Below are 12564 nucleotides of genomic sequence, written 5' to 3' on the forward strand. Positions count from 1 at the left end.
CGAGATGCGACTGAAATTTTGCAGGTGGGGAGAGAGCCAGAGATGATGGAGGAGGAGGCTTGGCTTGAAGCGTTGGGAATATTGTCATCACATGCGTTATCTGAATTAGGCCCATACAATTATACTTACGGAGGAGCGACTTCTATGAAGGAACTTTGAATGTCTTTGAACTTCTGAGAGTCGGCTTAAAGGTTGACTTAGGACATGAAAAACTTTGCCTCTTTCTACATTTTCAAACAGAAATGGCGCTTCTGTAGCCAAATATCAGAATGAGTTTTCCCCCACAAAACGGCTTTATTACAGACAGAAATACTCCTTATTTCAGCTCATGAAACATGGGACCAACATTTTACATGTTGCGTTTACATTTTTGTTCAGTGTACATTTTAAATACGTTATTTTATCATTTTTGCCCAAAGTCGACTTTAATGTTGGACCAGAGCTAGCTAGCTAGTTAGCGGCACCAGAATTAAAATAAAAACCTTTTTGTCGTCAGTAGGCTACAGTAGCCTATGCTTCTTTGGGGAGTGGCAAGTACACACACAAACACTGGCAAAGATTTTCAGGAAGGCAGGCAGACACTGGAATAAGTTTCTGAATGACAGAGAGGACTTTGCATGGGCACTTTATTGCGTTTTTTTTATGGGACTCTGGAAATACCCGGAACATAAACCGTTATTAACCGGTTCCCATGCTTTTTAAAAACTTAACCAGGCAAGTCAGTTAAGAACAAATTCTTGTTTACAATGATGGCCTAGGAACAGTGGGTGTCACACCCTGGCCATAGAGAGGCTTTTAATTCTCTATTTTGGTTAGGCCAGGGTGTGACTAGGGTGGGCGTTCTATGTTCTTTTTTTATGTTTTGTATTTCTTTGTTTTTGGCCGGGTGTGGTTCTCAATCAGGGACAGAGCAATCTTTCGGTTACTGGCCCAACGCTCTAACCGCTAGGCTACCTGCCGCCCTCTTTAAAAATAACGGCTCCGGAACAGTATAGATCACTTTCAATCCCGGTTCTGATTCTGTTCCTCAATACATTTAGTTATTTTCTGTTTTTTGGTTCTCTTCCCTTAACCGGTTACAACCCCTGGTCAAAACATTTACTGGCAAATGGGGTTGCTCACTGCTCATGCTAGCTTTGCCTTGACTATATTCCACAAAGTCACTCATTAACAGATCTGAGAAGTACCAGGTCAACATCTGATATTGCTGCTCATTAAGCCATACTGTATAGTCTACAATGAACCTTCATCACCCCTTGAGACCTATCTGCCCTTTACCATGTTGATGTATGTATACTGTATCCCACACACACTGACACACACGCACACATTCTTCTCCCTGCAGTGAAGCCAGTGTTTCTCTTCACTTCTGTGGCTCTGTACAAAATGAGCGCTGTGCTGAGGGAATAAACACACACACTCATGCACACACTCACACAGTCTTCTAAAGGATCGGACCCTTTTTTTTCAATTTTCGCCTAAAATGACATACCCAAATCTTACTGCATGTAGCTCAGGACCTGAAGCAAGTATATGCATATTCTTGATTCCATTTGAAAGGAAACACTTTGAAGTTTGTGGGAATATGAAACGAATGTAGGAGAATATAACACATCTGGTAAAAGATAATGCAAAGGAAAAAAAAACATTCTTTTTTTTGTACCATCATTGCCACTAGATGGCAGCAGTATATGTGCAAAATTTTAGACTGATCCAATGAACCATCGCATTTCTGTTCAAAATGTTGTATCAAGACTGCCCAAATGTGCCTAATTGGTTTAGTAATAACTTTTCAAATTCATAACTGTGCACTCTCCTCAAACAATAGCATGCTATAATTTCACTGTAATAGCTACTGTAAATTGGACAGTGCAGTTAGATTAAAAATAATTGAAGCTTTCCGCCAATATCAGATATGCCTATGTCCTGGGAAATGTTATTGTTACTTACATCATCATGTTAATCGCATTAGCTTACGTTAGCTCAACCCTAACACTAATTCTAAACTTAAACCTAAACCCCCTAGAAATAGCATTTGACCTTGTGGGGACTAACAAAATGTCCCCAGTTGGTTACATTTTTGTTTGTTTACTATTCTTGTGGGGACTTCCACATACACATCCATAAAAATACACACATAAACACACACGCACGCTCGTACACACACAGAATGGGGGTCAAATAGATAAATTAGCCATCAATGATTCAATGGCGGCCACATCATTAAAAACACACACGCATGCACGCACGCACGCACGCACACACACACACAGACACACACACACACACACACACAGACTAACCAGCAGAGTTTTGTTGCTACACTAAATCTACCCTTAGTTGCTTTGTAATAGTAGTTCACTACATCCAAACTACTTAGTGATAAATGATCATATCTAAATCTGAAAAGTCTTAGACTACAAACAGATCACTCTAGAGCCAGATGTTAACAGAATGTGTAATTTAGCCTATTCAAAACAAAAAAATATGTTTCAAGTGAGAATCAGGCAGGTCTGATGTAGAAAAAGAAAGCATACTTCACCCATATTTAACTTAATTTTTGCAAAAACAGTAGTGTAGTTAGCCAAGATTCGAATTTAGTTAAACTACCACAAAGCTACTGCAAAATGGAGTTCAAGTACACATGGGATGTGTGTGTGTGTGTGTGTGTGTGTGTGTGTGTGTGTGTGTGTGTGTGTGTGTGTGTCTGTGTGTGTGTGTGTGTGTCCACCGAAGACGTGTGTGTGTTGGATTTGATTAGATGAGGACTGAGCTCAGTCAAATCAAATCAAATGTTATTTGTCACATACACATGGTTAGCAGATGTTAATGCGAGTGTAGCGAAATGCTTGTGCTTCTAGTTCCGACAATGCAGTAATAACCAACAAGTAATCTAACTAACAATTCCAAAACTACTGTCTTGTACACAGTGTGAGGGGATAAAGAATATGTACATAAGGATATATGAATGAGTGATGGTACAGAGCAGCATAGGCAAGATACAGTAGATGGTATCGAGTACAGTATATACATATGAGATGAGTACGTAAACAAAGTGGCATAGTTAAAGTGGCTAGTGATACATGTATTACATAAGGATACAGTCGATGATATAGAGTACAGTATATACGTATGCATATGAGATGAATAATGTAGGGTAAGTAACATTATATAAGGTAGCATTGTTTAAAGTGGCTAGTGATATATTTACATCATTTCCCATTATTAAAGTGGCTGGAGTTGAGTCAGTGTCAGTGTGTTGGCAGCAGCCACTCAATGTTAGTGGTGGCTGTTTAACAGTCTGATGGCCTTGAGATAGAAGCTGTTTTTCAGTCTCTCGGTCCCAGCTTTGATGCACCTGTACTGACCTCGCCTTCTGGATGATAGCGGGGTGAACAGACAGTGGCTCGGGTGGTTGATGTCCTTGATGATCTTTATGGCCTTCCTGTGACATCGGGTGGTGTAGGTGTCCTGGAGGGCAGGTAGTTTGCCCCCGGTGATGCGTTGTGCAGACCTCACTACCCTCTGGAGAGCCTTACGGTTGAGGGCGGAGCAGTTGCCGTACCAGGCGGTGATACAGCCTGCCAGGATGCTCTCGATTGTGCATCTGTAGAAGTTTGTGAGTGCTTTTGGTGACAAGCCGAATTTCTTCAGCCTCCTGAGGTTGAAGAGGCGCTGCTGCGCCTTCTTCACAATGCTGTCTGTGTGAGTGGACCAATTCAGTTTGTCTGTGATGTGTATGCCGAGGAACTTAAAACTTGCTACCCTCTCCACTACTGTTCCATCGATGTGGATAGGGGGGTGTTCCCTCTGCTGTTTCCTGAAGTCCACAATCATCTCCTTAGTTTTGTTGACGTTGAGTGTGAGGTTATTTTCCTGACACCACACTCCGAGGGCCCTCACCTCCTCCCTGTAGGCCGTCTCGTCGTTGTTGGTAATCAAGCCTACCACTGTTGTGTCGTCCGCAAACTTGATGATTGAGTTGGAGGCGTGCGTGGCCACGCAGTCGTGGGTGAACAGGGAGTACAGGAGAGGGCTCAGAACGCACCCTTGTGGGGCCCCAGTGTTGAGGATCAGCGGGGAGGAGATGTTGTTGCCTACCCTCACCACCTGGGGGCGGCCCGTCAGGAAGTCCAGTACCCAGTTGCACAGGGCGGGGTCAAGACCCAGGGTCTCGAGCTTGATGACGAGCTTGGAGGGTACTATGGTGTTGAATGCCGAGCTGTAGTCAATGAACAGCATTCTCACATAGGTATTCCTCTTGTCCAGATGGGTTAGGGCAGTGTGCAGTGTGGTTGAGATTGCATCGTCTGTGGACCTATTTGGGCGGTAAGCAAATTGGAGTGGGTCTAGGGTGTCAGGTAGGGTGGAGGTGATATGGTCCTTGACTAGTCTCTCAAATGTGTGAGCCTTACAGTACAGCTAATTCCTGACTTTGGTTCCAACTCACTGACTGTCTGCATTTCTCTCACTCGCTAAGTCTCTCTTTCTCTATATACCTATTTCTCTCTCTGTACAGCTCTTTCTCACTACACCCCTCTCTCTTCTCTCTCTCTCTCTCTCTCTCTGCATCCCTCTATCTTTCTATCTCTCTCTTTCCATCTCTTTCTTTCTCTCTTTCTCTCTTTGAATCCCAAGTCCCAAGTCCCCAGTTATCCTTTTTAGGTCAAACTAAACTAAATATACTCACATGTCAACAAATAATTGATTAAAACACACAATGTATCTTGACCTGTGTATCTTGACCTGTGTGCACTTACGTTATAAACTTTTATTCATAGACTAGGTTGCAGCAACCTCATGATAGGTATAGGGAACATGTGAATATCATGTAGTAGGCTAAACCTATCAATGTTACATTGAACTGGGTGAATGGAATATGAATGACAGTCATCCAATATGCTGTAATAGAAATAAGGCCATGCTCATGAAAAGAAGTTGTCCTCCCTCGACTGCCACTGCAAGTGAGTTAGGGGAGAGAGAGAAAGAGAGAGAGAGAGAGAAAGCTTCTGTCCAGTCTTCTTCCCCAATGAAACATTTCTGCATCGCCAGGGAGTTCCAAGGGACTGAAATTATTTTGCAGAACTCAAGATTTCTCTGCATAAATGCCTCTTCTATATCTGAGAACACATACACGCACAAGGTTTTAGCACCATCATAGGAGACACTCTCTGGCGCAGAGCGGGCCGTTGTCTGGAGAAGACTTTAATAAGATGACGTGCATTAACCTGCTCTCGCTCTCCAGCCTCGTCTCAGAGTAAAACGTATTTTACAAAAATACGTACCGCTCCATGTAGTATGATATTTTCCTTAACGTTAGGTTAAATTGCATTGGCCTACAAATGTAATAGCAGTTACACAATATGAATTGTAGGACGTATAGTGTCCTACATCTTGATTGCACCAGTTTGCTTTGACCTGTTTTGTGATATATTACGTTCGACTGCTTTAGTATGTTATGCTACAATAGGTTAGGGGTTAAGGCTAACATGCTAAGTAGTTGCATTGCAGCTAACAAGTTGTAAGTAGTTGAAAAGTTGCTAATTAAGTTGTCAGTGATGAGATTCAAACATGCAACCTTTGGGTTGGTAACAGTAGACGCCATGAACAACCAACCACCCTTTTTTTTAGTTTTTTCCTTAAGTATTCTATTGTCTTATATAACCATACCAAACGTAACATATCACACTAAAACAGTCGAATGTAATAGATCATACTAAATGGGTAAAATAATGTAACCTATCGTAACGTAACGTATCATACTAAATGGAGTGGCACGGATTAGACAAAAATATCATACGTTTTTCTCTGAGACCAGGTTGCTCTCTCTCTCCCCCCAGTAACACAGTATCATGTGATAACACAAGTACTCTACTCCTCTAACCTCTTTCTTTCTTTCTTTCTTTCTTTCTTTATTTCTTTCTTTCCCTCTCTCTCTCTCTCTCTCTCTCTCTCTGGCCTCACCAATTATCATCCTTTTACTATGCACTATTCAGAATTAATATATCTACTACATGGAGGAGAAGGAGAGAGACTAAGAGATGAGAGACAGTCACTCACTCACTGTGCTATCTATCTCCCCTTAGACAAGGGACAGAAGGGTTGAGAAAGAGAGAACTCCCTTGAGAAGCCTGTACATCCTCACTAGGCCAATGCAATCTATTTGTGAATCTGCGGGCCTGGTGATAGGACATCTGCTCCTTTCTGCATCGATTAGTTTGCCTGGTCAGATTAAACTGGATGATGACGTAACAGTGAGGACAAATGGATAATGTGGGATCATATAGCAGGTATCAGGGAGGGTCATACATAATGTAGCATTAACTAACAGGTGGAGTGTCAGGAAGAAGTGGATGGAGGGCCACACCGACAAGATGCAGAGCGGAGGAGCAGGAAGAAGAGAGCGAGAGAGAGAGAGAGCAGAGAAGGGCCACACAGACAAGATGCAGAGCGGAGGAGCAGGAAGAAGAGAGAGAGAGAGAGAGAGAGAGCAGAGGAGGGCCACACAGACAAGATGCAGAGCGGAGGAGCAGGAAGAAGAGAGCGAGAGAGAGAGAGAGAGAGCAGAGGAGGGCCATACAGACAAGATACAGCACAGAAGAACAACGAGAGGAGAGGAGAGGAGAGTGCAGATGAGAAGCTTCTGCTAACGATGTTCCCTCCAGTCCCGACTAGTCCAAGTGATTAATGGCATTCTCTCTCTCTCTCTCTCTCTCTCTCTCTCTCTCTCTCTCTCTCTCTCTCTCTCTCCTCTTTTTTAGCATAGTGGACACTGCCTCTGAGAGTGAGCTATGGTGGTTTGGTGTGCAAGGCTGCCATCTAGAGGTGCAGTAATTGTAAGAACACCGTTGTTATTCAGGACCATCTCTCGCTCCAAAATATCCTCCCAGAATTTTAGATGTATCGCTTTGGATGGAGCAGGAACATCCATCTCCTACTTTACCCCACACACACAGACACACACACACGCACACACGCACACCCTCCCCCATGCATCCTTAACAGAAGAAATACTCCCACCTCCACTCTCGCTCTGAAATATAAATGAATACACTTCCCACATTGCTTTTCCCAAAACAACTTTTCTATTTCCTCTCTCTACTTTATTATGTTTCCAGACTGAGTCCCTAAGTAGGAAGTAGCTCCCAAAGTTCCCGTGGGGTTCTGGGAATCAGCTCTGTGTAACATGGATAGTAACTTAATTTCCTGGATGTGGGTTGTAGTGTTCTCTTATAGATACGAGAGACAGAGCAGAATTCCTTTTAATTGGGGTAGAAGTGCTCCATAAACAGTGGCCTTCTTCCTAATGACCACATGGAGGTGCTATAAAACCTCACCTCATAACTGCAGAGCCTATCACTGGATAGAGGGTGCATCTCAATAGTCTGACGTGATTTCCTCCCCTCGCTCTCCTTGTGTCTCCCCTTCGGCGCTTCTTCTTATGCATTGAAGGAGACATAATAGACGACAGCAGCGTAGCAATGTTTACCTATCAGGTGTTTGCCCCCAACAGAACAGATATTATGGGTGCAGAGGAATGGGTGCAGAGGAATGAGAGGAGACGAGGAGGCGAGGAGAGGAAGCCAATTCAGACTATTGATACGCAGCCAGAGTTCACCAAAAGGCCACACTCTATTCCATAGATAGATAGTGTTATCAAGTCAGCTAATTGCATATCGTAAACACATGAGCCAAAACGCTATTATGATCAATGAACACATTGATCTTTTCTGGGCTTATCTAGTAGCCCCAGTCTCATTATGAGGTATCATTCATTTGGACTCATTTTGCAATTAAATGCAAGGACAACTCAGAAAATGGAATATCATTTTGGGGATGTTTATGAGTTTGGCAAAGACGTTTAGCTGGCTTACTCTGGTTGCTAAATCTCTTTCTGATGTAGCCAACTTTGTGGCATGTCAACAACAAAGAATTTGTCCAGAGCAGAAACAGAATGCTACCCTTTATAGCTTAGCTACACTCTTGAGTGTTCATTAAATTATACATTTATAATCTTCAAAGTTTCTCGACATTAAATGAGAACAGTCAGCTGTCAAGGTAAAGGAGTTTATGGCAGTGTGTGAGTTGCACAGTAAACCTGCTCCTCCTTCTATTGATCCTAATGATCCACTACATTAGCCTACGAACCCTATCTGTCTTTACCTGAGGACACAGTTATGACACCTGATAGGAGTTACCGGGCAGAGAGGTAGAGAGACTAGGAAGGAGGATAGACAGACACAAATCCACCTACGGTGAGAGAACAGGCTGGACAGAAAGAGGCACAGAAAGACTGACAGGCAGACAAAAGGAGGTACACAGATACAAAGGGAGGAAGAGAGAGTGATAGAGCAAGAGAGCGAGAGAGAGAGACAGAGAGAGAGAGACAGAGACAGAGACAGAGAAAGGCAAAGAGAGAGCGATAGAGCAAGAGAGCGAGAGAGAGAGAGAGAGAGAGAGACAAAGAGAGAGAGAGAGAGACAGAGAGAGAGAGAGAGAGACAAAGAGAGAGAGAGAGATAGAGAGAGACAGAGACAGACAAAGACAAAGAGAGAGTGATAGAGCAAGAGAGCGAGAGAGAGAGAGACAAAGAGAGAGAGAGAGAGACAGAGACAGAGAAAGACAAAGAGAGAGCGATAGAGCAAGAGAGCGAGAGAGAGAGAGAGACAAAGAGAGAGAGAGAGACAAAGAGAGAGAGAGACAAAGAGAGAGAGAGACAAAGAGAGAGCGATAGAGCAAGAGAGAGAGAGAGACAAAGAGAAAGAGACAAGGAGAGAGAGAGACAAAGAGAGAGAGAGACAAAGAGAGAGAGAGACAAAGAGAGAGAGAGAGAGAGAGAGAGAGAGACAAAGAGAGAGCGATAGAGCAAGAGAGAGAGAGAGACAAAGAGAAAGAGACAAGGAGAGAGAGAGAGACAAGGAGAGAGAGAGACAAAGAGAGAGAGAGACAAAGAGAGAGAGAGAGAGAGAGAGAGACGAGAGAGAGAGAGAGAGAGAGAGAGAGAGAGAGAGAGAGAGAGAGAGAGAGAGAGAAGCAAGCCTGAATCCTAGACCACAGACAACCAGTGAGGGGACCAGGAGGTGTAACAAGGAGGCAGTTGTACGCCGTCTACAGAGCTCTGATTCGCAGGCTGGGTCACCCTCTACGGAGGAGCCTGGAAGTCAGTGGAGGGGAACCAGATGGGCCGGCGGTGCAGGATATGTCAGTGCACCATGGAGGCCCACAGAGACAGACTCCAGAGTGTGTGTCCCCGAAGGTGTTGTCTCACTCCATCGAGCGGATCCTGAGGAGAGCACAGTGTCTAGATGGGGAGGAGAGGGGGGGGCGGCGGAGAGGAGGAGAGAGGGAGCATGGCGGGAGAGACGGATCTGTGTGTGTGAAGACCACCGCTGAGCAACAGCCTAAAGTCAACAGATACCCAGGTTTGTTTCGTCAGTGGTTTCAAAGGCTCAGTTTGTTGGAGCAGGCTGTGGATTTGATGAACTGTATGATGTGGTTTCGATCAAAGTATCTGCTAAATGACCGACCGTATTAGTAGCAGTAGAAAACTTTAATATCCAAAACACAAGGGGGAAATTAAATTCAATGAAGCAAGATAAATAGATAAGGACATTATATATTCAATAGTGTAGATTGCGTTTCTTGTGCTACAGCCTTCTTAACTGCAGAGTTGAACTCAGAGGGTGGACACAGAGTAAGTACTGTACATGTAATTGCAACAGTATTGAATGAGGCTTTATATTTTATTTGAAGAAGGTTTAAGTTCTTGCTAAGTGTTTCTATCCTCTCTGGTGTACTAAAGTTGAGGAACTGCAGAGCCAAGGCAGAGGTAGTTTCACGCTTTTGTGCTTTTTTTCCCTACCCTTTTGAATGTGGTGCTTTGATGTTGATTTTCAAAAATGTCTGTTAGTGATTCATGAGCCGCTTAGGGAATTGGGTTCCTTCAAATTCTATTCTGGACCAAAATAAAAACAACGACAATAAACAAAACAATTATGATCAAAAATACACTTGAGACATGGTAATGACAATTGCTGTGTAGCTATGGGTTGTTTTAACATTTTCTTAAGGGCAAACATTTTCTGCAAATATGTTACCCCCATTTAGTGCACAAATAATAACTTGTTTCCTGTCATGACAGTTTCTGTAACTGTCAAGGACTTCCGCCGAGGTTGGTCCTTCTCCTTGTTCGGGTGGTGTTCGGAGGTCGACGTCACCGGCTTTCTAGTCACTACCGATCCATTTTTCTGTTTCGTTTTGCTTTGTCTGATTACACACACACCTGTTTTACTTTCCCTCATTACATTCCCTATTTAACCATCTGACATACATTTCTGTTCTGTCCGTGATTGTTTATGTCGTTAGTGGTTGTGTTCGTGTTAGAGTTTTGTTGTATGTTCCATTTTTGGAATTTTGCTTTATTCTTTGAGTAAACTCAGTTGGATTACTCCATACCTGTGTCCTGCGCCTGACTCCGCTTTCACTCTGCACCCAATCGCTGACAACTTGTACTTGGATAGTTACCTGTAAATAGACTTAAAGTCAACGCCCAAACACATTTACAGAGTTTGCTAGATATCTGCTTTCCATTTAGAAAACAATAAAGTGTGTGTGTTTGGAGTAATGTCGCGGAGCGGCAGTCGGCGGGTACGAAGCACATTCACCTCAGACCAGCTAGAGGTACTAGAGACGTTCTTCCAGGAGAGCCAATACCCTGACATACATTCCAGAGAACTACTGGCCTCCCAAACACAGCTGTCTGAGGCACGTGTACAGGTAGGTACACTACTGTTTGTGTGTGTGTGTGTGTGTGTGTGCGTGGTTGGTTTCCTGATGGTCCTCTAACATATCTGCTGTATGTTGTCATCCTGACGCAGATATGGTTCCAGAACCGCCGGGCCAAGCGGAGGAAGACTGGAGCTCTGGGAGAGAGCAGGGGATTGGACGAACTCTCAGACACCGACCAACAGTCTGAGAGGGTGGTGCCGCTTCCTCCGCTGATTGGATCCCTCCAAACCAGGCCACACCCACTACGGCACAGGGTCTTCCTCTCCAGGCCACCCTACCATCCCATTGGTGTTTACCAGCACTTCCTGCCCAAGCTCCACCCAGCCCTGGTACCCTACTCTGAGCCCTACCTGCTTCCCCTCCCAGCCCAGTCCTAGTTGACACCAATGACACACACCATACCGGGACACACACTCAGCTGACAGACGCACACACCGGACGTCTTATATGTCAAGTATGTCTGTCCCTGAACATATGTGTTTTCTGTATGTAAAACAATTCTACTCATACAGAAGTCTGCTATTTTCATTAATTTCATACAAAGTACCGTAAATAAAGGTATTCAGTCTGAGCATGAATAGCTGAATCAGGTGTGTTATTGTAGGGATGGAATGAAACACCCAGTAGCTCTCCAGGACCAGAGTGGGAGAGTTGGAGACACATGTCCCAGACTGATCCTGGGTTCTCTGGTATTCTGAGAAACACTCAGTTATCATCATCAGTCTTACGTCACTTCCAGAGGGCAGGCCAGGCGGTGTGTGTAGAGTCAACCATATAGTTCCTTGAATCTGAGAAGTCCTCTCAAAGGTTAAAGTAGTTAATGTGATATGATTAATAGGACAATGTTCTCGAGTCTTTAAACAATGAATATTTATGGGTGACGATTGCCAAGGAAACCATTATATATTATCATTATGTATTTATAGTAGAAACTCAATAAATTACATGTAGCCCACACATACAGTGCCAGGGTTTGAGAAAGAGATAGAGAGAGAGAGAGAAATGCAGATAGAAAGAGAGTTATTTCAGACGATACATGGCCTATAAAAGTATAGTATGTTGAGAGGTGTAGAGTCATCTGAGACAGACACACAACCAGGTGTAGAGTCATCACAAATGTGTAAGATGGTTAAATGTTTCAGTGTTGCAGATAGAAATATAGTAGATCGATAGCTCTCAATAGATCTCTTAAATTAAATCTTTGAGAATTATGTTTTTAACTGCAAAGTTCTGGAAATGTCATCCCTGTCACGCCCTGACCGTAGATTGCTTTGTATGTTTCTATTTCTAGTTTGGTCAGGGTGTGATGTGTAGGGGTATTCTATGTTGTAGGTCTGGGTTTTCGTTTTCTATGTGTTTGGCCTGGTATGGTTCTCAATCAGAGGCAGCTGTCTATCGTTGTCTGTGATTGAGAGCCATACTTAGGTAGCCTGTTTTCCCATTTTGAGTTGTGGGTGATTATTTTCTGGTTAGTGTTTGTTGCACCTTTCAGAACTGTTCGGTTATCGTTTAGTTGTTTTTGTTCATGTATTCATTCTGGATTAAAAGTATTATGGACACGTACCACGCTGCACTTTGGTCCTCCTCTCCTTCCACCAACGACAGTAAACAGTAAACATGGACTGGAGTTGAGGAACCCCGATCAGAATATTTCACTGAGGTGGTTTGTTCCATCCTTGTAGCTGTGATCTATTTACGATGGCGCTCTTGCCTTGACTCAACAACACTTCTTCCCTCTGCTGAACTTTTCACCCCATCTTATCTGTGTTTTCATGC

General features: G+C 43.6%; 1 protein-coding gene across 3 annotated transcripts in view; it reads left to right on the plus strand.

The window, feature by feature from the left end:
• Positions 1 to 12351, plus strand: part of LOC110490848 (paired mesoderm homeobox protein 2A-like) — a 310954-nt gene extending 298603 nt beyond the window's left edge. The window contains exons 1-2 of one of the 3 annotated variants that reach the window (XM_021564284.3): positions 9054 to 10776; positions 10878 to 12351. In XM_021564284.3, coding sequence (XP_021419959.3) covers positions 10624 to 10776; positions 10878 to 11165 — 441 coding nt within the window. In that variant the 5' untranslated portion in view covers positions 9054 to 10623 and the 3' untranslated portion in view covers positions 11166 to 12351. Of the gene's footprint in view, positions 1 to 6761; positions 6900 to 9053; positions 10777 to 10877 lie in introns of those variants that run through there. The other 2 variants (XR_016486770.1, XR_016486771.1) reach the window with 2 other exon arrangements.
• Positions 12352 to 12564: the final 213 nt, after the last annotated feature.

Source organism: Oncorhynchus mykiss, chromosome 15, assembly GCF_057628025.1.
Source record: "Oncorhynchus mykiss isolate SJ-2025 chromosome 15, ASM5762802v1, whole genome shotgun sequence".
NCBI classification, from domain to species: Eukaryota; Metazoa; Chordata; class Actinopteri; order Salmoniformes; family Salmonidae; genus Oncorhynchus; species Oncorhynchus mykiss.